This window comes from Choloepus didactylus, chromosome 6 (assembly GCF_015220235.1).
Source record: "Choloepus didactylus isolate mChoDid1 chromosome 6, mChoDid1.pri, whole genome shotgun sequence".
Lineage (NCBI taxonomy): Eukaryota > Metazoa > Chordata > Mammalia > Pilosa > Megalonychidae > Choloepus > Choloepus didactylus.
Genome location: NC_051312.1, coordinates 91,981,517 through 92,005,324, shown reverse-complemented (window position 1 = coordinate 92,005,324; position 23,808 = coordinate 91,981,517). Strand labels below are relative to the sequence as shown.

General features: G+C 38.5%; 1 protein-coding gene across 4 annotated transcripts in view; it reads left to right on the top strand.

Moving 5' to 3' along the window:
* Positions 1 to 23,808, top strand: part of PAK1 (p21 (RAC1) activated kinase 1) — a 184,939-nt gene that overhangs the window by 72,713 nt on the left and 88,418 nt on the right. For 2 of the 4 annotated variants that reach the window (XM_037840799.1, XM_037840798.1), the window contains exon 2: positions 18,234 to 18,441. In XM_037840799.1, coding sequence (XP_037696727.1) covers positions 18,252 to 18,441 — 190 coding nt within the window. In that variant the 5' untranslated portion in view covers positions 18,234 to 18,251. Of the gene's footprint in view, positions 1 to 18,230; positions 18,442 to 23,808 lie in introns of all 4 variants that reach the window. The other 2 variants (XM_037840797.1, XM_037840796.1) reach the window with 1 other exon arrangement.

Below are 23,808 nucleotides of genomic sequence, written 5' to 3'. Positions count from 1 at the left end.
AACTGCTCTCTGGCTGGGGAAGGGTGTGAAGGGGAAGCTGCGCTTTTGGGGGACTGCTCTGTCGCGGGAGCCGTTCTCCGTTGCTAGCACCCTTCCGCTTGGTGGTCAGGGGTGATACCTTGGCTTAGCTGCTGGCCTGCACGGACCATGGGGCTTTTTCCCCTTCGGAGAGCTGGCGGTGTTGGGGGGCTTATTAGTGACTGTTACCAGGTGGAGTGAACTGGGAGATAGCAAACCTGAGGACTGGTCCTTCCTGAGTTTCCTTATCTGTGGAATGAAGGACATTTTGCTTGCAACTCTAGCTTTCCCAGGGTGTCAAACTGTCTTTTGTAAAGGTGAGCTGGAATAGGTTGCAGAGATGGCCCCTTGACACTGGGAGACAGGCAAAACTGGGAAGCAGATCTTGGTATTCTGTCTTCCAGCCAGTTTTTGGATGGCATCTTGTTAGTTTGCTCAGGGCAAGGCAGAGGCTGAGAATGTTGATGTTTATTTTAGTGCTGCTGGGTGTAGAGTAGAGGTATGTTGCATGTAGGGAGGTGGGATTGGGAAGAAGTAAGTGAAGGTGTATTAATGGTTTTTCTCTGAACTGGCTACTTCTTTGATAGTTGAGTATCAAAGCTGCTTTAAACTAGGCTGTCTTCTTTGCAGCCTACTCCTTTCTCTGACAAGATAATATGAAGCCTTGGCACTGTGTAATGCCTTAATCACTTTAATTCCTTCTTTCCTTGATTATCTGAAACCAAGAAATACATGTTAGGCCTGATACTAAACCTACCTTGATTATTTTGGACCTTCCTCTTCCCCTAGTTTTTCTATGATCCCACCACCTCTGCTTCCTCTTCTTTTCTTTCCAATTCCTCCTCCTGATCATTTTTCCTGCTCTGCCCCCTACCCACTTACCTCCGCCCCCTCCCCCGACTTCCTGCCCCAACTTTCTCTCTTCTTCCAGTTCTGCTCATGGCTCCCCTTTTTTATCTCTCCTCCTCCATAGCCAGTTTTTCCTTCTCTCTCTTGGATCCTTCTCTTCTTGTAAGGATTCTTCTCTTTTCTCTTAGAATATCTTGTTAAACTTTCTCATATTTGTTAGGTTATGGTTTGTAGGGACCATTGTTGTTGTTTTTATGAGGTCTGAACACTGTTTTCTACCTAACTCCTTTTGCTTAGAGTTTTACCTCCAAATTCCATCTTCCCTAAGTGCCAGACTCTGTCTTTACTGCCTGCCAAGAAGCAATCCTTCTTCCTGGATTTGTCTCCCATTTTCCTGGAGAGCCAGCAGGCAGGCAGTAGGGAGTATGCAAGATGGAAAGTGGGGAGCTTCAAGGCTAGAGTGGGAGGAGAGCATGAGTATCCAGAAGAGCTGGGTAGAGGCTCAAACACCCTTTAGTGAGATGAGTGACTGAGGGAGGGCCAAAGACTCTGACATCTCTGAGGTATTGCTGACCTGGAGGAAAGGAGTTTGACCAATGAGCCCAGGAAGAAGAGGGGGAGCCTAGAAGAGGATTAGTAGGTGGGGGGGAGGGGAAAGGAGAAGGAGGAGCCCTGGCGCAGAAGAACAGTGGCCTTTTGAAGAAGGTGCCTAAACAATATAGGGGGAATTTAGGGGTAAGGGTCAATATGGAGTGAGTGGTAATGGAAGGACTACAATTTGAAAAAGGGGACCATAGAGATTAATTCTGTTCCCCTCTGAAGGCTTTTCTTTTCTGTTCCCCTCTGAAGGCTTACCCACCCAAGAGGGTGTACAGGGACAAGAATGACAAGATTACTGTTTTCCTGGAGCTCTCTGTCTAGACTAGAATGTGAAATGTATATACAAAAATCTTTGAGTAGGCATCCAACTGTCATCTGACATTCTCTTAATCTGGTTATGGTGCCAGAAGCTGGGGATAAAAAAATGGAAATTGAACTCTGTCACTGCTTTCCATCTACTGCAGATTAAGGAGTGTGGATACCTTTAACCTCATGTGGAAAATATTGTAGAGGGAAGCATAAGAGGCTGTGGTCATACAGTGGAAGGAACTTTTGATTCAGCAAGTCAGTGGCCAAGCTGGGACCTAAACTCAAGTCTTCTCTAAAGGTGGTATCTATTCTCTTTTGCCATGTTAGCTCCTGACCCTGTGTGAACGTAAAGTGTACAAAGAGTTTTCTTATGTTCGCTTTTCTGCCCACCTTTTGAACCCACTGTAGGTACTGCTGGGTTCAAAAAAGAACAGTTCCGTGTGTTAATTCACTGTGCCATGGCCAAATACACACTCTTCATCTTGGAAAGGAAACAGACTTGGTCCCTGTTAACTTCTCCTGGCTCCCGGCCACTTGAATGGCTGGGTGCTGAGCTCCCTCTATGAGTCATTTGATCTCTTCTTCCCCTTCCTCCCTACTCCATTTTCTTAAATTCAATTTTAGGTGGCGGTAAGGTCCAGAGATCAGATGGAGCTAGGCTAGGCATTTTGCTCCCATTGGTCTCTGTAAAATGACGATTTAATGCCTCATAGGGTTGGTGGGTATCAAATGAAATAATGAGTGTGAAATGCTATGTAAACTGTAGGGTGCTGAACAGATGTTACTCTGGTTATTCCCGAATGCATTTTCCAGCCTTGAAAAATGTGCAGATGCTGCAGCCTGAAAGGAATGCCTAGGATTGCTCACTGACTAGTTTAAATATTTACCCAGTATTTCTCAGGTCAAACCAAAAATTTTGGCATCGTCTTGGCATCATCTTTTTTTCTCATACCCTATATCCAATCTCTGAATAATTCATTTGGCTCTACCTTCAAAATATATCTACTTTTGAAATATATCTGACTAATTCTCTGTTCCTACTCTCATCCATCCAAGCCAACATCGGTTTCCACTTTAATTATTGCAAAACTTCCTAATGGTTTCTCTGCTGCTTCTTTGTCCCTCTGCTGTCTATTCTGTGCAGTCAGAGTGGCCTATTTAAAACATAAGTCAGCTAATGTTGCTCCTGCTCAGAACCGTTCAGTATCTTCCCACATGGGGTACAAAATCTGAACTATAAGTTCCTGCACAATCTGACCTCTGGCTACATCTCTGATCTCCATCTCCTACCACATTTCTTCTTGTTCATGCAACTCTAGTCTAACTAGCCTTTTTGCTTTTCTTTGAATATGCCCAGTGTATTCTTATCCAGGATATTTGTACTTGCTGCTCACTTTGCTTCAAATGCCCTCCTTCCAGATAGTACTCTAATTTGCTATCATTTTATTCAGGGTTAAATTGTCTCTTCCTCAGAGAAATCTTTCCTGATTACCTTATCTTACATACCACCACTGCCTTCCTGCCTCCCCCCACCCAATATTCACACAAACAGCTACTCTAATTTTCATTATGGATTTGACAGTGTATATGTATTTGCATCTTTCTCTTTTTAAAAATTTTATTGTGGTAACATGTATATAACAAAATTTACCATTTTAACCATTATTAAGTGTACAATTCAGTGGCATTAATTTACAGTGTTGTGCTACCATCACTACCATCTGTTGTTAAAATTTTTTCATACTCCAAACAGAAACTCTGTACCCATCAAGCAGTAACTCCCCATTCTCCAGCCCCTGGTAAACTCTACTTTACTTTCTGTGTCTATGAATTGGCTTATTCTAGATATTTCATGTAGGTGGAATCATACAGTATTTGTCCTTTTGTGTCTGGCTTCATTCACATAATGATTTCAAGGTTCATCCATATTGTAGCATGTATCAGAATTCATTCCTTTTTATGACTAAGTAATACTCCACTGTATTTGTATACTACATTTTGTTTGTCCAATATCTGTTGATGGACACTTGAATTGTTTCTACCTTTTGGCTATTGTGACTATCACTGTTATGAAATTGATGTACAAGTATCTGTTTGAGTCCCTGTTTTCAATTCTTTTAAGAATATACTTAGGAGTAGAATTCTGGGTCATATGATAATTCTATATTTAACTTTTTGAGGAACCTATTTGTTTATTTCTTTATCTGGTTCCTCTACTAGACCATAAACTCCAAGAGAGCAGAGACTTTGTTTTATTCAGTTAGATTATACTAGTACATTGTAAAGGCACAATAAATATTTGTTGAATGACTGAATATATCTAATAGAGAGGAAAGATTGTGTAGTTGGAAGAGATCATTCCAGGTTAGAAGAAATAACTGAAGGAGTAGAGGGAGAAGAGAGATTGGTTTCTGATGGGAGAGGGACCCTTCATTGTAACTGAAGGGAAGAAGGAGAAGGTGGGTGCAGATGCATGTAGACTTATTGATTTGGGATTGGGAAGATGAAATTCTCCTGAAAAGATTTCAGTTTTTTCATTGAAGGGAGAGAGGTAGGTGAGAAGTTTAAGGGAGAGAAAGTATGACTGGGAAAGCGAACTCACTGGAGGAATATAGTATGCTTTGTGGGTTCAGTTGAAGGCCCATTTGAGAAAGGTGCCATAACTTTCAAGTGAAAGCAACCAGTTGGATTTATAATGTTTTCTTCAACATTCGGCAGCATTTTTATAGAGACAGTTCGGAGATGGTTGTGTTCAACTGTCTCAAAGCTGAGGCTATACCAATTGAATATTGGAAAGGGAGAGAAGAGCAAGAGAATTGATAGTTTTTGATGTTTCAGTGATTTTGTTGGACAATAGTTAGGTAAAGAAAGAATTGAAGGTAGTAGAGGCTGATGGGTGGTGAAAATTGTAGTGAAAGCTCTTGAGCAAGTGAGCTGCATGGAGAGGAGATTGTGTTTGGAGTGTGTATGATTCATTCCAGATACAGCAATTGATGCAGATTTTGGTTGTAAGGTCCAGGGTGTGACCATAGAGTAGTGGCTAACTTGGACTGGAGGTCAGAAAATGGAGTGGTCAAGATGTTGGAAGGGTCATCATTGTGGCTGTTGAAGTCACCTAGAGTGATAACTGGAGGGGTGTAGAAGACTGTAGCAGGATCTAAAGCCTTTCAGTGTGAGTGACCAGGACGTGGGTAGGTGGTAGTAAGGAAATGTGGTAGCAACCAGTGGAGACTACTCAAAGGAATAGAGGTTTTTACAAGAGGAATGGAGAGAAATGGTCTAGATTTCTCACTGAAATCTTAGAACAACACTTATAGGTTGGCTGTGTGAGAGAAACACCCTCCAGTTGAGAGGGCTGCAGGAGAAGTCACTTCTTCAGGTGATAACCAGGTTTCCTTTAATGCAAGTAGGCAAAGGGGAGTGAACTCATGACATATGGGAAGGTGCAGAGGAAACAGTGGGAGGGCTCCAGAGTCAGGAGAGGAGTGGGGAATTTGGTCAGATTAAATGGTGTACAGAAGAGTTTGGAGATGAGAGTTTGGGTGATGACAAATGAATGAAGTAAATGGACATTGGAGGTTTCCTTTGAGGCAGCATGTGGGGGAAATTACAGGATATGTTCAGGCAGAAACTGACTGGAAGGCCATCCATCTAGGGGACAGTAGAGTAGATTCTACTGTTTCCTGGGAGGTTGAACCAGTTGGCCTTTGTTGTTCCTTCCAGCTCTAAGATTGTAAGGTTCTCAGGTTTTAGTGATCATTTTTTCAGTGCAAGCCATCCAATGGGAGGTCTTGAGGTTTGGAGCTTAAATTTGAATTTTTCCCTTAACTGTTGGGAAGAGCTCTATAGGAACTGCAGGTCAGGAATTTCCCAGGACTATAGGAAGAAAACTATAATACTTATAAATACTGGTTTCTGCTACTAATCCTAGTGACTGTCTGCAGGGATTGTAGGAATGAGGAAGATGTGTATGTTTGGGGATTAGGGGTGGCAGGGAGTGTTGTAGGAGAACTTCAGGGCCAGCCTAATTTCAGGAAGCCTTCCAGGTACATACAGCCCTTGTTCATTCTGCCTTAAATTATACTTAGTGTAGAAAGAGTACTTTTGAGAGAAGCAGAATAATCAGAGGCTAGTCATGACTTTATCACTATTTCATTGAATGATTGTAGGTAAATTGCATAGTCCTGTGGGTTTCAAGTTCCTAACAGTAAAATTAAGGTTTGGAACTGGCTGATTTTTCAGGAGCCTTCCAGCTCCTGCGTTTTTTTTTTTTCCCCCCCTTTCTAAAGCAAGCTTCCTTCATCAGTGAATCTTTACTAATTACCTAGTATGTGTTAGACCTGTACTGGGTGGTCCCAAGGATATGGAAATTAATCTGACTCAATTTCATCCCTTGGGTTTCTCATGGTCTGGTGAGGACAACAAGCATGGATTGCAGTTTATATGATGAAATATGGAAACTGCTGAATAGAACCATGTATAAAATGCTATTAAATTTTGGGGAAAGGAACTACTAATATTGGGTGCAAGTAGAGGGACTTCTGTGAAGATTCCATAGAGGAAGTGATTCAAGCTGGGTCTTGAAGGATGAGTAGGAGTTTCCTTGGCAGACAAGTTGGGGCAGAGAGAACAGTGTGGGCAAAGGCAGGGATATGAAAGCATATTGAGCTGGAATGACAAAATTAGTGAACAGTAGAGATAAAACTGGAAAGCTAGATGGGGGATTGGAACAAATATTTTTGGACATCTATTTTGTTCCAGGCAGCATGCTAGGTGCTTTTATATATGTTTTTTAAATTCCCATGATAACTCATAAGTAGATAGTCTTATTTCTATTTTACAAAAGAAGAAACTGAGGGTCAGAAATTAAAGTAGCTTTCTTAACAGCCCACAAAAAGCTAGAAGTTTTCTCAAACACCCCCTCTAGTTTTCAACTCTTTGCTGTCCAGTGGTTGCTTTCTTGTTGCTAAACCAGAGCAAGTGGCTGGAGGCTGCGTAGCAGGAGTGTCTTTGGTCAGAAGGACATCCCTAAGCACATTTAATACTGCAGCATTCCGGGCCCCTGCCAAAGAAAACCTCCTGGCACGATTTAATTAAAGGTCAGATTCGCATAACCAGGGCCTCAGGGGCATACAGGACTCCCCAGTCCTGGGTGGAGTGTTGGTCATGCCAGTCTCAGCGTCACTGGGTTGTTTCAACTGAGAAATGTGTTTAATATGTATGTATGGGTTTGTATATATTATGTCCCCCAGAAAAAGCCATGTTCTTTGATGTAATCTTGTGTGGGCAGAGTATCAGTGTTGGTTAGATTGTAATTCTTTGAGTGTTTCCGTGGAGATGCGACCCACCCAACTGTGGGTGATGACTCTGACTGGATAATTTCCATGGAGGTGTTACCCCACCCATTCAGTGAGTCTAAATTAAATCATTGGAGCCATATAAATGAGCTGACAACAGAAGGAACTTAGTGCAGCTGAGAGTGACATTTTGAAGAGAAGCTACAGCCAAGAGGGACACTTTGAAGAATGCACTGGAACTGAGAGAGGAGCTTCAGCTTACAGAGACATTTTGGAGACGGCCTTTGAAAGCAAACTTTTGCTCCGGAGAAGCTAAGAGAGGACAAATGCCCTGAGAGCAACTAAGAGTGACATTTTTGAGGAGCTGAAGCCTAGAGAGGAACGTCCTGGGAGAAAGCCATTTTGAAACCAGAACTTGGAGCAGATATTGGCCACATGCCTTCCCAGCTAACAGAGGTTTTCTGGATGCCATCGACCATCCTCCAGTGAAGGTACCCGATTGTTGGACACTTTATGGCCTTAAGACTGTAACTGTGTAACCAAATAAACCCCCTTTTATAAGAGCCAATCCATTTCTGGTGTTTTGCATTCCGGCAGCATTAGCAAACTAGAACAATATGGAATAAGATTTTTTCCCTTCTTCCTTTTCCTCCTTCATGTTAAATAATGGCCTCTGATGGGTTATTAGATGTTATCTAATCCCTTTCTCTGCCTCCAGAGTGAACAGTGAAATGTGGTATAGTTGAAAGAGTAGTGGTTCTAGAGTCACACAGACATCATTTCAGGCTCCTGCCTCTGCTGCCCATTAGCTCTGGTGACTTCGGGTCTCTGAGAGTTTGCTTCTTCTGACTTGCTTGCTGTTTTATCCCCAGTACCTAGCATAGCCTGGCAAAGAGTGGGTGATCAGTAAATGTTTGCATGAATGAATGAGGAAAATGATTCCTACCAAATGGTTTTCCAAATTTTCTGTGAACTCGAAAGTGCTATCCAATGTTAGTTGTTATTAAAATATCAGTCCAAATGACGGCTGAAATCTGATTTGTAAAGATGGTTAGTCCAGGGAGTTCCCCAGGGAAACCATTTTTAGCATCTTAGCAACTCTGTTAAGCAGTTTAGAGGAATCTCCTAAACTCCAGGCCCCATTGTATGGCGTTAATGGCATCACAGAGTCCTCTGTGCCGCAGAATTGCAGTTTGTATCTTCCCCCAGGTAACATCTCTTTTCTCATTGTCATCTCTCCACAACCTTGTTTTTTTAATCAACAGCATCGTCTTTTATTTTTAACAGGGGTCATTCATGGCCCAGCTCTAGAGCTGCTTAGAAGGGACCATTTTCTGATTAGTGGTATATGTGGTGCAGAACATTAGAGGATCTGCTTTGTGCTGCCTTTTCAGTCTCCCACTTTAGTTCTTCATGTTGCATTCTACCACTCTGTACTCTTACACTTTGTTATTCCTATGGTTTAGGATGCATTTGCCATCCTCTTTCTCCATCAAAATCATTCATTTATTTATCATCTGTTTGCTTTGGGCCGAATACTAATGCCTGGGCCTACCCCCTACGTATTTAATCAGAGACTGGGAGTAAAGCTCAGACATTGGTGTTTTTTTCCTGAGGATTTTATTAGGGAAAATTTCAAACATAAAGCAAAGTTGAAAGAAGTTTACAGTGAATACTTGTAAATCCACCACCTAGGTTCTACCATGAGCACTTTCATATACTTGCTTTATTACACCCATTATGTATTGTATATTGACATGTATATTATATATTGACATGTATATTATATCACACTTCTATGCCCATCCATTAATCTAATTTTTTTAAATGTGTTTCAAAGTAAATTGCAGACATTAGTACTCTTTCCCTTAAGTACTTCAGCACTGGTGTTTTAAAAAGCTCACAAGTGATTCTAACAGTCCAGGGTTAAAGACTACTAGTCTGACTTATTAATCTTCATGACTCTTCTCTTCAAACCACCTCATCTGTGAAGCTTCACTGATCGCCCCAATTCAATTTAGTCTTTCCTCCCTGTTTTCTGACATTTTACTGCTTGTTCTGTTCTACAGCACTGTTCACAGTTGGCCTGGTATTGTGGTTTTCCAGGCTTATCCATCTTGCTTACTAGACAGTAAAAGCCTTTAGTCAAGATCATATTGTAATTATTTATCTCTGTATCCCCGGTTTCTAGCATAGCACCTTATATATAAGTACTTAGTAGAGGTTTATTGATTTGAATTGTATTTGGATGAAGAACCTGCAACTGCAGCAAAAAGTTTATGTAATTTTCACATGGCTTTATTTACATACTGATTATCTGCACCCTCCCCTCTATGTGTTTATGCTATATCTTCTTGACTTGAAGACTTGGAATTAGGAATTCATTTATCTTCTCCAGCATTTAGCACAGGATCTGGCATGTGCAGATTTTTAGTAAATATCAATCAAGTTCAGCCCAAACATGCTTATATATTTCTAAATTTGCCATTGGCTAGGTTTGACTGACCTAAATATAAATCAGAAGTAGCAGAATTCAGGTCAGAAAAGGTACAAAGAGAAATACTCAAGTACAGTATATTTAGAAAATCCTTTGGCAGAGAGTCTGAAGACATCGGTTCTAGGTCCCTATACTACCTTTGAATCTTAGGCAAGGCCCTTCTGCTCTTTGGACATCAGTTTCCTACTTGTGATATGAGGGAGTCATATTAGATGACCTCTAAGGTTACTTTGGCTTTCATGTTATGTGCATCTTAAAAATCTTTCGTTGTCTTAGTTCTTTTTCATACTGCGGCTGTGGAATCCAAGGATAATGAAGTGGAGAGAGGTAGTTCTTGGTAAGCATACTCCTTCCCTGTACAGTTTCATTTAGTATGTAAAGTATCTTACACATAGTAGCTTCTTGAAAAGTGTTTTCTTTCCCTTCTTTCTATTCTAGAACTATATCTGTGCTTTTTATAGCTCCAAAAAGGGCACAAATCATTTTTCCTCCTTGGTTGCTTCTTGACTAGTATAAGTCTGGAGACTGCATAGTGGCATAACTAGACGTGCTACTCCAGGACACATCAGATTGCAGTTCAGAAGTAAAGGGGCCAAAAGGACCACAGCAAATAGCTAGTAAATAGAATATCTAGGTCTTAAATGCAGGTCTCCCGACTTTAACTCTAGTCATCTTTTGCTATATCATCCTATCAGTGGCCCTTGTGAAACCTCAACCTCCTGCATTTATTAAAGAGCCATTCAATTGATTCATAATTAATATTTCAATATAATTAGTTGCTCATAAATTATTAAGCTAAGTCTTTGTGGTATTGGTAAGATGTGGTCAGTCTGTCTTTCTCTCTGTCTGTTGTATCAGTTTGCTGTCCAGGTAGATTAGAAGGGTGCCATCTGAACCATCATTTAAAATGTTGGCCTCAGGTCTAGCTTTACAGTGTAGCATGTCAGAAGGCACTGGTTTCTCATCCTCCAGAATCTTAAGCCTGAAGAGACTACTAGATTTAAGAGCAATCCTGAAAAGGGAAAGAAGAAACACACTCAAGAGTCAAGTATATTTCTTCTTTTCCCTCATGGGATTGATGTTTTGGACCTTTTTCCTATAAAGTTTAAAATAGTGTGGGTTGTAAAATGCACTAACTCTAAGTATAGACTCACAGAGTGGTGAGGAGATCTATGAAGGAAGGAAGAGAAAAAAGACTTGTGGAGAAACTAAAGGAAAGGACTGGTTGGAGGGCTGTTGGGAAGTTGAAAAGTATAGAAACTCTTAAATCCAGTAAGTTCAGAGGGAAGTGATTAAGAGGAAACAAAACTGTGTTCTGTGAGTATAGTTGAAGGTACTGGCCTTGAAAAGATTTGGGGGACCTTGAAAAATAATTTCAAGTATCTGAAGTTCTGTCTGGGGAAGAGGTAATAGACTTTTCCAGATAGCCCATAGATAGGATTTAGGACTAACAGATGGAAGGTTTTTCTTCTTTATTTGTTTGTTAATTTATTTGTTCACTGATTTCTTCATTTGTTTGTTCATTTGTTCAATAGATCTTTATTGATTACCTAGTCTGTGCCAGGCCTAGCATTGGGGATCAAGAAATAAAAAAAAGTCCAAGTCCAGCACTCTATGAGGGGGTGTAGAGTGAGGGAAATATGTCAACAAATAATTTCAGTGCAGTGTGAGATAGAACTTAATATAAGTAAAAACTCTCTAAATGAGGTGACCAAAGATAGAATAGGCTATCTTTTCGGATTATAGAATTCCTAGCACTGCAGATTTTTAAGCATAGGCTGGATGACCTAGGCTGGAATGTCGTATAGAGAATTCAAACATTAGATTCAGCAACAGATTTTAGGTTTTAAGTAATTTAGAATATCTTTGGAAGTGGAAGTCTACCACTGTGAATTTCTCCAAACATAGTGAAAGAATTGAGAAATGTACAAAAGCCTTTATCAGAAAGGTTGGTGAAGCCCGTCTTGGTACAATCCCGGGCTGTGGGCCTGAAAGGGAGTTACATACAATGAAGCTGTTGGTTAAAGGACCCAGGAGGCATAGAAGGACCTGATTAGAGTATCAGATGACTAAAGGGAGTGTAATTTTGGAACTGGCAGCCTGGAGTGGGAAGGAACACTCGGTACACTTGAGAATTGAGCAAGCAGAAGCTCTGGGAAGCCGAGGGACTTGAGTTGGGGTAGGGAGAAAAAGCAAATGCAAAACTGGGAAATGAAATGGGAAGCAATGGATAAAAAGCACACCACCCAGATAGATAAACAAAATTCCCTTTGATTGCTTGATTTATTTTGTTCAAAAAGAAAAGTAAGGAGTAGTTGGTTTACCAAACGTAAGGACAGGATGAGTTTTACAAAGAGATAAGGTTTGATCTTGGCCTTGTAGGATAAATAAGATTTTTATCCGTCAGAGAAGGGAGCAATCATTGACAGAAGCATAGAGTGAGGTGGGGGTGGGGGAGTAAGAGAAAGCCTGGCAAATTCAGGGAAACTGAGATTTCTGAGGCATAGCTTGAATATAGGCTGGTGTCCAGATATGGTGGCTTAGTTCGTAAGGCAGTTTGATGCCAGGTTGAGAAGGACCTTGAATTTCACCTGAACTAAAGACTTTTTCCTGACATAAATTATTATTATACAAAGCTGTATTCTAAATTCCAAGGATATTTTTAAAAGAGAAACTTTTAGTACCCTAGATGATGACTGAAAGTTGGCTGTTTGCAAGGCTTTTGACTTGGTAGTTGACTCTCCACTCTTACTGTCTTAGAGTCAGGATTTGGATCTTAATCATTAGAAATGCAAGAAGGAATTGTGATAGACCATGGCAGGAAGCTTTATTGGAAAACTGCATCTCAGTGTTGAAGGGGCAGGGCATCTCCACCCTTTTGGTTTTGCTCCATCTCCATCTTTTAAAGCAATGTGTTCTTGTTGAATTCCCATTCATCTTTTGTATCCTTAGCATTCCTACCATATATTATGTCCATAACTTATTATCCTTACTATAAATTCCTTAAAAGCAAGATATGTATATCTCTGTGCATACTTTTGATTAATTCAAATATTTATTGAATCCACTGTGAGTCAGTTACATTCTAGACACCTGTTGGAATGCAAAGGTGACAAAATCACACCCAATGTTTGAGAAACATTGTGGCTCTTGGAGAAGATGTAACTGTAAGTAAACAATTACAATGCAGTAGAAATAAACTTGATGATCTGGGAATATATCCATTGCCTTGGAGGCATGGAGGAGGGAACAGATAACTTCTTGGAGCCATTTTCAAAGGATTTCAGGAAAGAAGTGATAGTTGAATTAAGCCTTGAAGCATAAGTGAATTCACAATTTGAGAATAGGGATATTGGCAAAGGAATGGAGGTGTGAAAGCCATGGTATATTTGAGAAAGTTGGGGAGGTTGGATGCGGCTAGAGTATAAGGGGCCATGGAGGGAGTGGTAGCGGTGGGAGATGAGGATGGAGTAGGTCTGATAGTGGAGGACCTCCAAAAGCAAGCTAAGCAACTTAGCTTTTATTCTAGGATGTTAATGAAAGGTCTTAAGTAGAGAAGTGGCTTTAAGATCACTGATGGCACGTGGAGAAAGGACTGAGGAGGAAACTGCATGTAGGTGATCAGTGAGTTCTTCATTTTTTAGAAAATGTTCATAGGCACTTCTAAAGTCTCTAAGGCATTGTTATGTTTGACTCTAAGGAGCTTACATTCTAAATAGTTATCGTTAAAGATATCATCTCCACTGTAGCTTGGAAGAATAATGAGAAACTTTATTATAAACTCGATCCATTCATCTCTATCCATTGTCAAGGATATGTAATTTATTTTAATGTAATAAAATCTGTCTTCATTAAAGCTATTGGTACATGTGCTAGGAGTTTCTTTCCTTTCTATTAAATTTTTATTACTTCTATTTCCCAAAAGCATTTAAGATGGCCAGTAAATTCAATACTATGTAGGACCAGGATAGTTTCTGTATTAACCATCATATTTTTTAGAACAAAACAGAATTTTAGAGCAGAGAGATACTGGGGAAATGACAAAGTCCAGGGGTCAACAAACTTTTATGGTAAAGGGCCAGATAGTAAATGTTTGAGGCTTTCTAGGTGTGGCAGCTACTCCACACTGCCCTTGTGGTGTGAAAGAAGCCATAGACAGTAAGTAAATGAATGGGTTGGGTGTGCTGTTTTCCATGAAACTATTTACAAAAGCAGATAGCTTTGCTGACCCTTGATAATAGTCCATCCCAGGGAGGGAAAGTGACTTGCCTAAGGTTAAAAAGTTAGAGGTTGGCAGACAACTCACTATGCCTGGAATGCAGTTAGCAGCTTTATTTAACCTTCATATGGATGAATAAATGGAACCCTAACAGGTTAAGGAGTTTCTCTAAAGCTAGTAGGTGGCACAAGGATTCAGATTCCATTTTTCTTTTTCTTTCCTTCTTTCTGTTTTTTTTGTGTTTTTTGTTTTTGAGACTATTTTTTAGAGAACTTGTAGGTTTACAGAAGAATCATGCAGAAAGTATAGTGTTTCCATATACCATTCTTTACATACACGATTTTCTCTATTAACATTTTTCACTAGTGTGGTATATATGTTACAATTGATGAACCAATATTATTGTAGCTACATTATTAACTAAAGATCATAGTTTACATTTGGGTCCACTCTTTGTGTTTTACAGTTCTGTGGGTTTTTTTTTTTTGTCCCAAATAGAAACTTTGTACGTTTCAAGCCTTAACTCCCTATGCCCTACCCTGACCCTGTCCCCTGGTAACTTATATTCTAGATTCTGTCTCTGTGAGTTTGCTTGTTCTAATTATTTCATATCAGTGAGATTATATAATATTTGTCTTTTTGTGTCTGATTTATTTCACTCAACATGATATCTTCAAGATTCATCCATGTTGTTACGTTTCAGAATTTTATTCCTTTTTGTGGTCGAATATTATTTCATTGTGTGTATATACCGCATTTTGTTTATCTGTTTATTGGTTGATTGACGCTTGGGTTGCTTCCATCTTTTGACAATTGTGAATAATGCTGCTTTGAACATCGGTGTGCAAATTGAAATCGAGTCCCTGATTTCAATTCCTTTGAAATGGGATGATTGGGTCACATGATAATTCTATACTTAACTTTCTGAGAAACTGCCAAACTGTCTTCTGTAGCGGCTGCACCATTTCGTTCCCATCAGCAATGAATGAGTGTCCCTGTTTCTCCACATCCTCTCCAACACTTGTAATTTTTCATTTTTTCAATAGAAGCTGTTCTAGTGGGTAGGATGAAGTGGTAGCTCATGGTTTTGATCTTCATTTCCCTAATGGCTAATGTATTTGAGGATCTATCCCTGTGTTTATTGGCCATTTGTAAATCTTCTCTGGAGAAATGTCTCCTCAAGTCCATCACTCATTTTTTAATTCGGTTGCTTATCTTTTTGACATTGAGTTGTAGGAGTTCTTTATACATTCAGGATATTAAACCCTTATCGTATATGTTGTTTCCAAATATTTTCTCCCATTTTGTAGGTTTTCTTTTCACTTTCTTTATAATGTTCTTTGATACACAAAGGTTTTTAACTTTGATGAAGACCAATTTATATATTTTTTCTTTTGTTGCTCATGCATTTTGTGTCAAGTCTGAGAAACCATTGGCTAATACAAGGTCTGAAGTTATTTCACCATATTTTCTTCTTTGAATTTTATTATTTTAGTCTTCTATTTAGGTCTTTGGTCCATTTTGTGTTAATTTTCATATACTGTGTGAGATAGGGTCTGCTTTCATTCTTTTGCATTTGGATATTGCGTTTCCCCAGCACCGTTAATTGAAAAGACTATTTTTTCCCTATTGATTGAACTTAGCTTCCTTGTTAAAAATCAGTTTGTGAAACAAAACAACAACAAAAAAAAGCAGAAAGAAATCAATTTGCCATAAATGTGAAGGTTTATTTCTTAACTCTCAATTCAATTCCATTAGTCTGTATGCACTGGTACTAGTACCAAGAGGTTTTGATTATTGTAGCTTTGTAATAAGTTTAAAATCAGGAATTGTGAATCCTTCAACTTGTTTTTACTTTTTCAAGATAGTTTTAGATATTTGGGGTCCCTTATCCTTCCATAAGAATTTGGTAATTGGCTTTACCATTTCTGCAAAGAAATCTGTTAGGATTTTGACTAGGATTGTGTTGTATTTCTACATTGCTTTGGGTAGAGATTCTACCCAAAGACAATATTTAGTCTTCAAATTATTTTAATTTAGTCTTCAAAATATTTAGTCTTCAAAATATTTAGTTCTACCCAAAGACAATGTTTAGTCTTCAAATTTGTGAATGTGGAATGTCCTTCCATTTATTTAGGTCTTTTTTAATTTCTTTCAGCAATGTTTTGTAGTTTTCATGTACAAGTCCTTTACTTACATCTTTGGTTAAATTTATTCTTAGGTATTTTATTCTTTTAGTTGCTGTTATAAATGGATTTTTTTTTCTTGATTTCCTGTTCTGATTGTTCATTACTAGCATATAGAAACCCTATTGATTTTTGTGTGTTGATCTTGTGTCCCATCCCTTGACTGAATGTGTTTGTTAGCTCTAATAGCTTTGTTGGGGATTTTTGGCATCTTCTCTATATAGGGAAAGTTTTACTTCTTCCTTTCCGATTTGGATGCCTTTTATTTCTTTTTATTCCCTATCAAGACCATTAAAAAATGTACGTCTGGTATGACAAAATCTTTTGGTATTTGTTGATGTATTCTGATGTTTTTGTCTCACTCCTTTGAAAGGGGCATTGGTTCCTGTTTCATCGTATACTTTGTAATCTCATGTGGCACACTGGACATTTTTATATTTTAATGTGGAATTTAGTCCCTGTAGTGTCTGTTCCTTAAGTTTTTTTTCACCTAGTGTTGACAGAGATGTCCTTGAATGCAAGGAGTTAACAAAAACAAACAAAAATACCATTCACAGTCTTTGCCAATGGACTGTGGTGGCGGGTGCTTTCCTTCATAACTTAGCCATCCTAGCAGTGAACCTGAAGAACAACCCAAAGCAAAAGTGTTAGGGTTCTCTCTGGTCTTTTTTGAACATGTGTGTTGTCTTGGATTTGTGTTATAGACATAGGAATTCCCCCATTTATGCAGATCTTCATGGTACCTCCCTTCTCCCTAGGAAGTAGTCTTTTTCTGGTCCTGGTAGCTCTATTCTATGTCTTAAAGCCAGTAATCCTTTGTCCCAGGCCATTGCCATTTGCTTGTTTCTTGTTCTGATTTTGCTAGCTGCTTCTGCATATAGGACATGTTCTGGGATGGCAAGCCAGAGATGTGTGTACTGGTTCAGTCCTTCATGCTGCCTCCAGTTAGAGTGGCACATACATATATATACCCTAGTATATGCACAAAGTTTGTTCTATTCCTTCTGAAACTGGTCGTAGGGACTGCACTGAGAACATGAGCTGGTGGGTGAAGGGTCAGCAATGCTACCATGAGGTTTTTCCACAGTTTTAAAGTTGCCTTTTTCTTGATTTAGGACTTGACCAGTTACTACAGCCCTTTTAAAGTTTTCTGGAGTTTTGAAAAAGACGGTTCTGCCAGTTTTTGCTGTTGTTTAAAACTTCTGTGGGGGAGTATTCCAGTTTGCTATACTACCGTTATGCAAAATACCAGAAATGGATTGGCTTTTATAAAGGGGATTTATTAAGTTGCAAATTTACCATTCTGAGGCCATAAAAGTGTCCAAACTAAGGCATCAACAAGATGATACCTTCACCGAAGAATGGCCTATGGCATCCAGAACACCTTTGTCGGCTGGGAAGACTCGTGGCTGGCATCTGCTGTTACTTTGTTCCCAGATTGCATTTCAAAATGGCTTTCTCCAAAATGTCTCTAGGTCTCTCTTAGCTTTTTCAGCTCCTGTTCATCTAAGCATCTGGGTCCTTCTCACAGCTTCTCTGGAGCAAACTCTGGGCTAGCATCTCCAAACATCTCCAGGCATCTCCAAGTGTCAGCATCAGTGTCAGCTCTTGGCTTCTCTCCAAAATGTCCCTCTCAGCTGCTCTGAGCTCCTTCTATTTGTGAACTCTTTTATAGAACTCTAGTGATTAAATCAAGAGCCATCCTGAATGAGCGAGGTCTATATCTCCATGGAAATAATTTAATCAAATGTTTTGCCCACAGTTGATTGAGTCACATCTCCATGGAAACATTCTATCAAAAGATTCTAACCTAATCAACACTAATACATCTGCCCCCACAAGACTGCATTAAAGAATATGGCTTTTCGGGGGACATATATCCAAACTGGCACAGGGAGAAGGGCATAATCCTAGAGCATCTCACTCACCATCTTGGTAATATTGCATACTCCCTTTTGCTGTATCAAATTTCTGCTTTAAATCACATCTTTGCAGGTCTTCCGTGCTCTCCAGTCCCTTGAATTCATAGAAAAACATGATAGTTGTGAATTTTCAGTGGTTCTTGGCACAGAGTAGGCATTTATATCTTTGAGTATTATTGACTAAATATGCTAGCATTAGCCATGGTATTCAGTGGAAGAGATTGATCTGGGCTCTGATGGAAGGGCTGCATAATTTGGGTTCTTTTAAAATTTTTAACACGTATTTCCCTTTGTTAAAATATAATAAAAGAATTATGTTCTTTCTGATTTCAGTAGCTGCTGCTGGTGGTGACAATGTCAAATAACGGCCTAGACATTCAAGACAAGCCCCCAGCCCCTCCGATGAGAAACACCAGCACTATGATTGGAGCTGGCAGCAAAGATACTGGAACCCTAAACCATGGTTCCAAACCTCTGCCTCCAAACCCAGAGGAGAAGAAAAAGAAGGACCGATTTTACCGATCCATCTTACCTGGAGATAAAAGTACAATTTTTCATTTCTTTCTCAACATCATAATGTTTAAAAAATTTTTTTTGTAACCTAGATAAAGTATCTGTCCTTCCTTGAGTGTTTCTTTATTTTCCTTTAATAACTTTTTTTCCCCTGCTAGGTAGCCTCCTTTTGTTTTCTTCCTAATGTGGCTGAAGCCAGATGGAAGATAAACCCACTTTTGTGGTCTATTTATTATATCTGTGTAAAATTCTTGAGGAATAATTGTGGTGTTCCTGCCAGATTTTAAACAATCTAAAGCCATTTATTTACTTCTAAAATTCTTAAACATTAGAAAGTGTTCATTTGGAAAATGTTCATTTAAAAATAGTTTTAATAGGAATATCTTCTTTCCAAATTCTTGACTGCCTCTTCTTTATTTCAATCTCCTGGTCCCACCTCCAGATAAGGAGATTAAGTGTTACTGAGAAACTCAAGTAATAGCTGAGAAAGCGAATGATAGATAACTAGGCTTCAGCATGTGTTCACTAAGTATAAGTCATATCAGGATACCTCATTTCCTTTTTAATGATAAAACTTATAGAAAAGTAATCAGGGGATTTTAACAATGCATCTGATGAAAATACTGAAATCCTTATGGGCAAGATGGTGAAAAATAGAGATTGGGTGTCCATGTGGATAGATAACTTCTTATTTGACCAAAAAATGTTACTATAAGTGGCTTTTGATCTGATGAAAAGTATTCAGTCATGCTTGTATGGTCCTGTTCTTAAGACAAGCTGAAGAAATTGGCTTTATGTCTGTAAATAATTACCATGAGCTTTTGATATAGATGGACCTTAATCAAATCATAGATTCACCACTTACCAGCTCTGTGGTCTTAGGCATGTTACTTAACCCCTCTGACCTTTGTTTTTTTAATACGTTTTTTTTTATTGTGAACTTTAACATTTATACATAACATTGATAACCTTCAAAATATGAATTAACAAGTAGTTAGCAAATTTCAAAGAATGTTATAGGTTACAGTTCCACAACTTCAGTTATTTCCATTATTGTAAAATATAACATATATATAGAAAGGTGTTAACTTTCAAAATTCAGCTCAACAAGCAGTTATAGAGGTAATTTCAAAAAATGTTATGGGTTACAGTCCCACAGTTTCAGTTCTTTCCTTATTGTGAAATGTAGGATGTATACAGAAAGGTGAGAACTTTCAAAGCACAATTCAATGAATAGCTATAGAGCAAATTTCTAAGAATGTTAAAGGTTATAGTTTCACCATTTCAGTTATTTCCTTCTAGCTATTCTAATACTCCAGCATCTAATATATATATATATATATATATGTAATATATAATACTCCAGCATCTAAAATATATATATATATTTATGTAGAGTTTCAGTATTTGTAATCCTTTGTTAAATCCTATCTTGTTGGTTGCTACCCTTTCCTCTTATTTAATCATTTTCTTGATCTTCAGGGGGTTCGAGGCAGAGACCACCTTAACTTGTTCTTATTGAAATGGGGTGTTGACATTGTGGGGAAGGGGGCTGCATCTCATTGTTGTTCTTAAAGAGGCTGTTGCCTCTGGGTTTTACGACTTGTCTTTCATAGGAACACTGTGGGGTAATTAAGTTTCTGAGAGATAAAACTTAGTGAGTGAATCTTTTATAGAATCTCTGGTAGGGACCTAGATATTTGGGAACTACTTTTGGTAAGGGTATGGAATACTTTGGCCATTTGGCATATCTAGCTGGAGCTTGCATAAGAGAAACCTCCAGGAAAGCCTCTCAACTCTATTTGATATCTCTTGGCCACTGTAACCTTATTTTGTAACCTTTCCTTTTCCCCCTTTTGGTCAAGTAGGCATTTTCAATCTCTCACTGTCAGGGCCAGGTTCATTCCTGGGGATTGTGTCCTATGTCACCAGGGAGATTGATTCCACTGGGAGTCACAACCCACAATGGGGGGAGGTTGATGAATTTATTTGCCAAGTCAGGCTTAGAGGGAGAAAGGCCATATCTGAGCAACAAAAGAGGTTTTCTGGTGGTGTCTCTTAGGCATAATTATAGAAAGACTTAGCCTCCCATTCACAGCCCTAAGTTTGAGCATACCTCAAGATCGAGGGCCTGATTTATTAAGTAGTGGGTTCTTGATTTCACATAACATATATTCTGTCCCAAGATAAACGGTTAGTTTCTCACATTATCTTCACTTAGTTGTATAATTATCATCAGTCTCAATTTTAAACAATTACTGTAACATAAAACGTCCCAGAGCTCTTAGCAGCTACTAATTATTCATCCCTAGTATTAGCGTAGTGCTGGTAGGATATTTCTATTAAATATTGTCTATAGTATGTAATGGGTAGTTTTTCTGTATACCACTCTGTTGTTGACTCTTTGTACCAGTGTCATACCTTATAAATATATCATGCTAACATTTATGTTTGTAGTGCTACTATGTGGGCTATATGCCTTTAAACAATGACTTTTGAACATGTTCTCATCTTCAATGTGGCACTGATACTTATAATCTGGTTAATGAATCATAATCACACCTGTCCATTCCCATACCATTCAGTTCACCTTCATTACCACAGCTGTACATATTAGATTATCATTCCCTTTTCACTAGCTTCTGTCTATCTCTAGGTCCCCTATATTCTAAATTATAATATACTTATTTTACTTTGTTCACAGAGTTCACATTAGTGGTAACATACAATATTTCTCCTTTTGTGTCTGGCTTATTTCATTCAGCATTATGTCTTCAAGGTTCATCCATGTTGTCATATGTTTCATGACCTCGTTCCCTCTTACTGCTGTGTGGTATTCCTTCGTATGTATATACCACACTTTGTTTATCCACTTATCTGTTGAAGGACACTTGGATTGTTTCCATCTCTTGGCAATTGTGAACAATACTGCTATGAACATTGGTGTGCAAATGTCTGTTCGTGTCACTGCTATCAGATCTTCTGGGTATACACCGAGAAGTGAAATTGCTGGATCATAGGGTAACTCGATATCTAGTTTTCTAAGGAACCAACAGACTGTCTTCCAGAGTGTCTGTACCATTATACAGTCCTACTAGCAATGAATAAGAGTTCCAATTTCTCCACATCCTCTCCAGCATTTGTAGTTTCCTGTTGGTTTAATGGCAGCCATTCTAATTGGTGTGAGATGATTTCTCATTATGGTTTTGATTTGCATTTCCCTAATAGCTACTGAGTATGAACACTTTTCTCATGTGTTTTTGAGCCATTTGTATTTCCTCTTTGGAGCAATGTCTTTTCATATCTTTTGCCCATTTTATAATTGGGCTGTTTGTGCTATTGTCATTGAGTTGTAGGATTTCTTTATGTATATAAGATATTAATCTCTTATCAAATATGTGGTTTCCAAATATTTTCTCCCATTGTGTTGACTGCTTCTTCACCTTTCTGACAAATTCCTTTGAGGTATAAAAGCTTTTGATTTTGAGGAGTTCCCATTTATTGTTTTTTCTTTTGTTGCTTGTGCTTCGGGTATAAGGTCTGAGAAGCTACCTCCTAATACTAGGTCTTGAAGATGTTTCCCTACATTATCTTCTAGGAGTTTTATGATACTGTCTCTTATATTGAGGTCTTTGATCCACTTTGAGTTAATTTTTGTGTAAGGTGTGAGGTAGGCAGAACACTCACCTGTTCTAAACACAGTCCCTCAGCTTCTCCAGCTATGTCCTCACTCTGTGCCAGCTGTTGCACGTTGGAACCACTGTTCTGGAGCACTTTCTGTCCGTTATCTAATATTTTTCTTGGAGGAGAATTTTGCTTTGTCTCTTAATCCACCATCTTCTCAGTAGTCTGACCTTTGTTTTTGTTATCTCTAAAATTAGGATAATATCTCACAGGGTTACTGAGAAGATTACATGTAAAGTTTCTAATACAGTATCTTCCACATAGAAGGTAATCAAAATTTTCTCTTAGCTTTTTTGTTGATGAGTAGAAGCTGGAGGCATAAGTATTAGACCATGTGATAAAGTCATAATTGGATTTAAAAGAACTTGAAATAATAGAACAAATATAATAAGCAAAATGGTGAAGTGTAGAAAATATCTTACATTGCAGAAAAATATAGCTGCAGAACTATAGAGTAGCGGAGATGGCAGATGATGGTATCATTAACCTAATAGGGAATTGCAGAAGAGGAGTGAGTCAGGAAGATTGGTGGTTGGAGTACAGGAAAGACAATGACTTTAGACATACTGCGTTTGAAGTGTCTTCATGCAGAGGTGTCTTACAGTAAGTGATATCACATATAGTGAATGCTGAATAATTGAAATGAGAGCGATTTTGGACTTTTAGGGAGTATTTGGGCTTATATTTTTTTGTTTAGGGGTACTCTTCCTTCATTATGAGCTCTTTGGGTTCTGGACAGAAGAAATATGGGTTGTTTTGCTTTAACTTTGATTTTCTCACTAATCCACTTATATAGTGGTTGCCAATTCCTTAGGTACATTGGCTGTGATCTAGGTGGTATATGTCACTCTGCCCTGGAACCTTTTCCCACATATATAGCCAACTTTGTTTATCCCTCAATTTTGTTTTAGGTTTGTTTGTTTTTTGTTTGTTTTTTAATATTGTACTTTACCAGCCATAATTCTTGAACTTTATAAATAAGTAGGCTTTCAGGCCAAGTGTCTACATGTGGTGAAAGTGGTGAAACTTTTAAAATTAAAAAGTTCAAATTGTTCTTGCTGAGTCATACTAGGGATACCTTGTGCTTCAAGGGATACCATCAAGAAATGGAAACACAACCCCCAGAATGGGAGAAAATATTTGCAAATCATAAAACTGATAAGGGACTTGTATCTAGATATATAAAGAACTATTACAACTCAGTAATGAAAAGATAGCCAATCAAAAAACTGGCAAAGGACTTGAATAGACATTTCTCTAAAGAAGATATACAAATGGCTAATAAGCACACGAAAAGATGCTCAACATCCTTAGCTATCAGGGAAATGCAAATCAAAACCACAATGAAATACCACTTCACATCCACTAGGATGGATAGAATAAAAAAGACAGATAATATCAAGTGATAGTGAGGATATAGGGAAACCCTCATACACTCACTGCTGGTGGGCATGTAAAATGGTGCAGGCACTTTGGAAAGTGCAGCCTGACATTTCCTCAAAAGTTTAAATGTGGTATTTACCATATGACTCAGTAATTCCACCCCAAGTATATATCTAAGGAAAGTGAAAATCTGTGGTCACACACGAATGTTGTACATGAATGTTCATAACAGCATTATTCACAATAGCCAAAAAGTGGATACAACCTCAACCGATGAAAAGATATATAAAATGTGATGTAGTAATACAATGAAAAATTATTTGGCAATGAA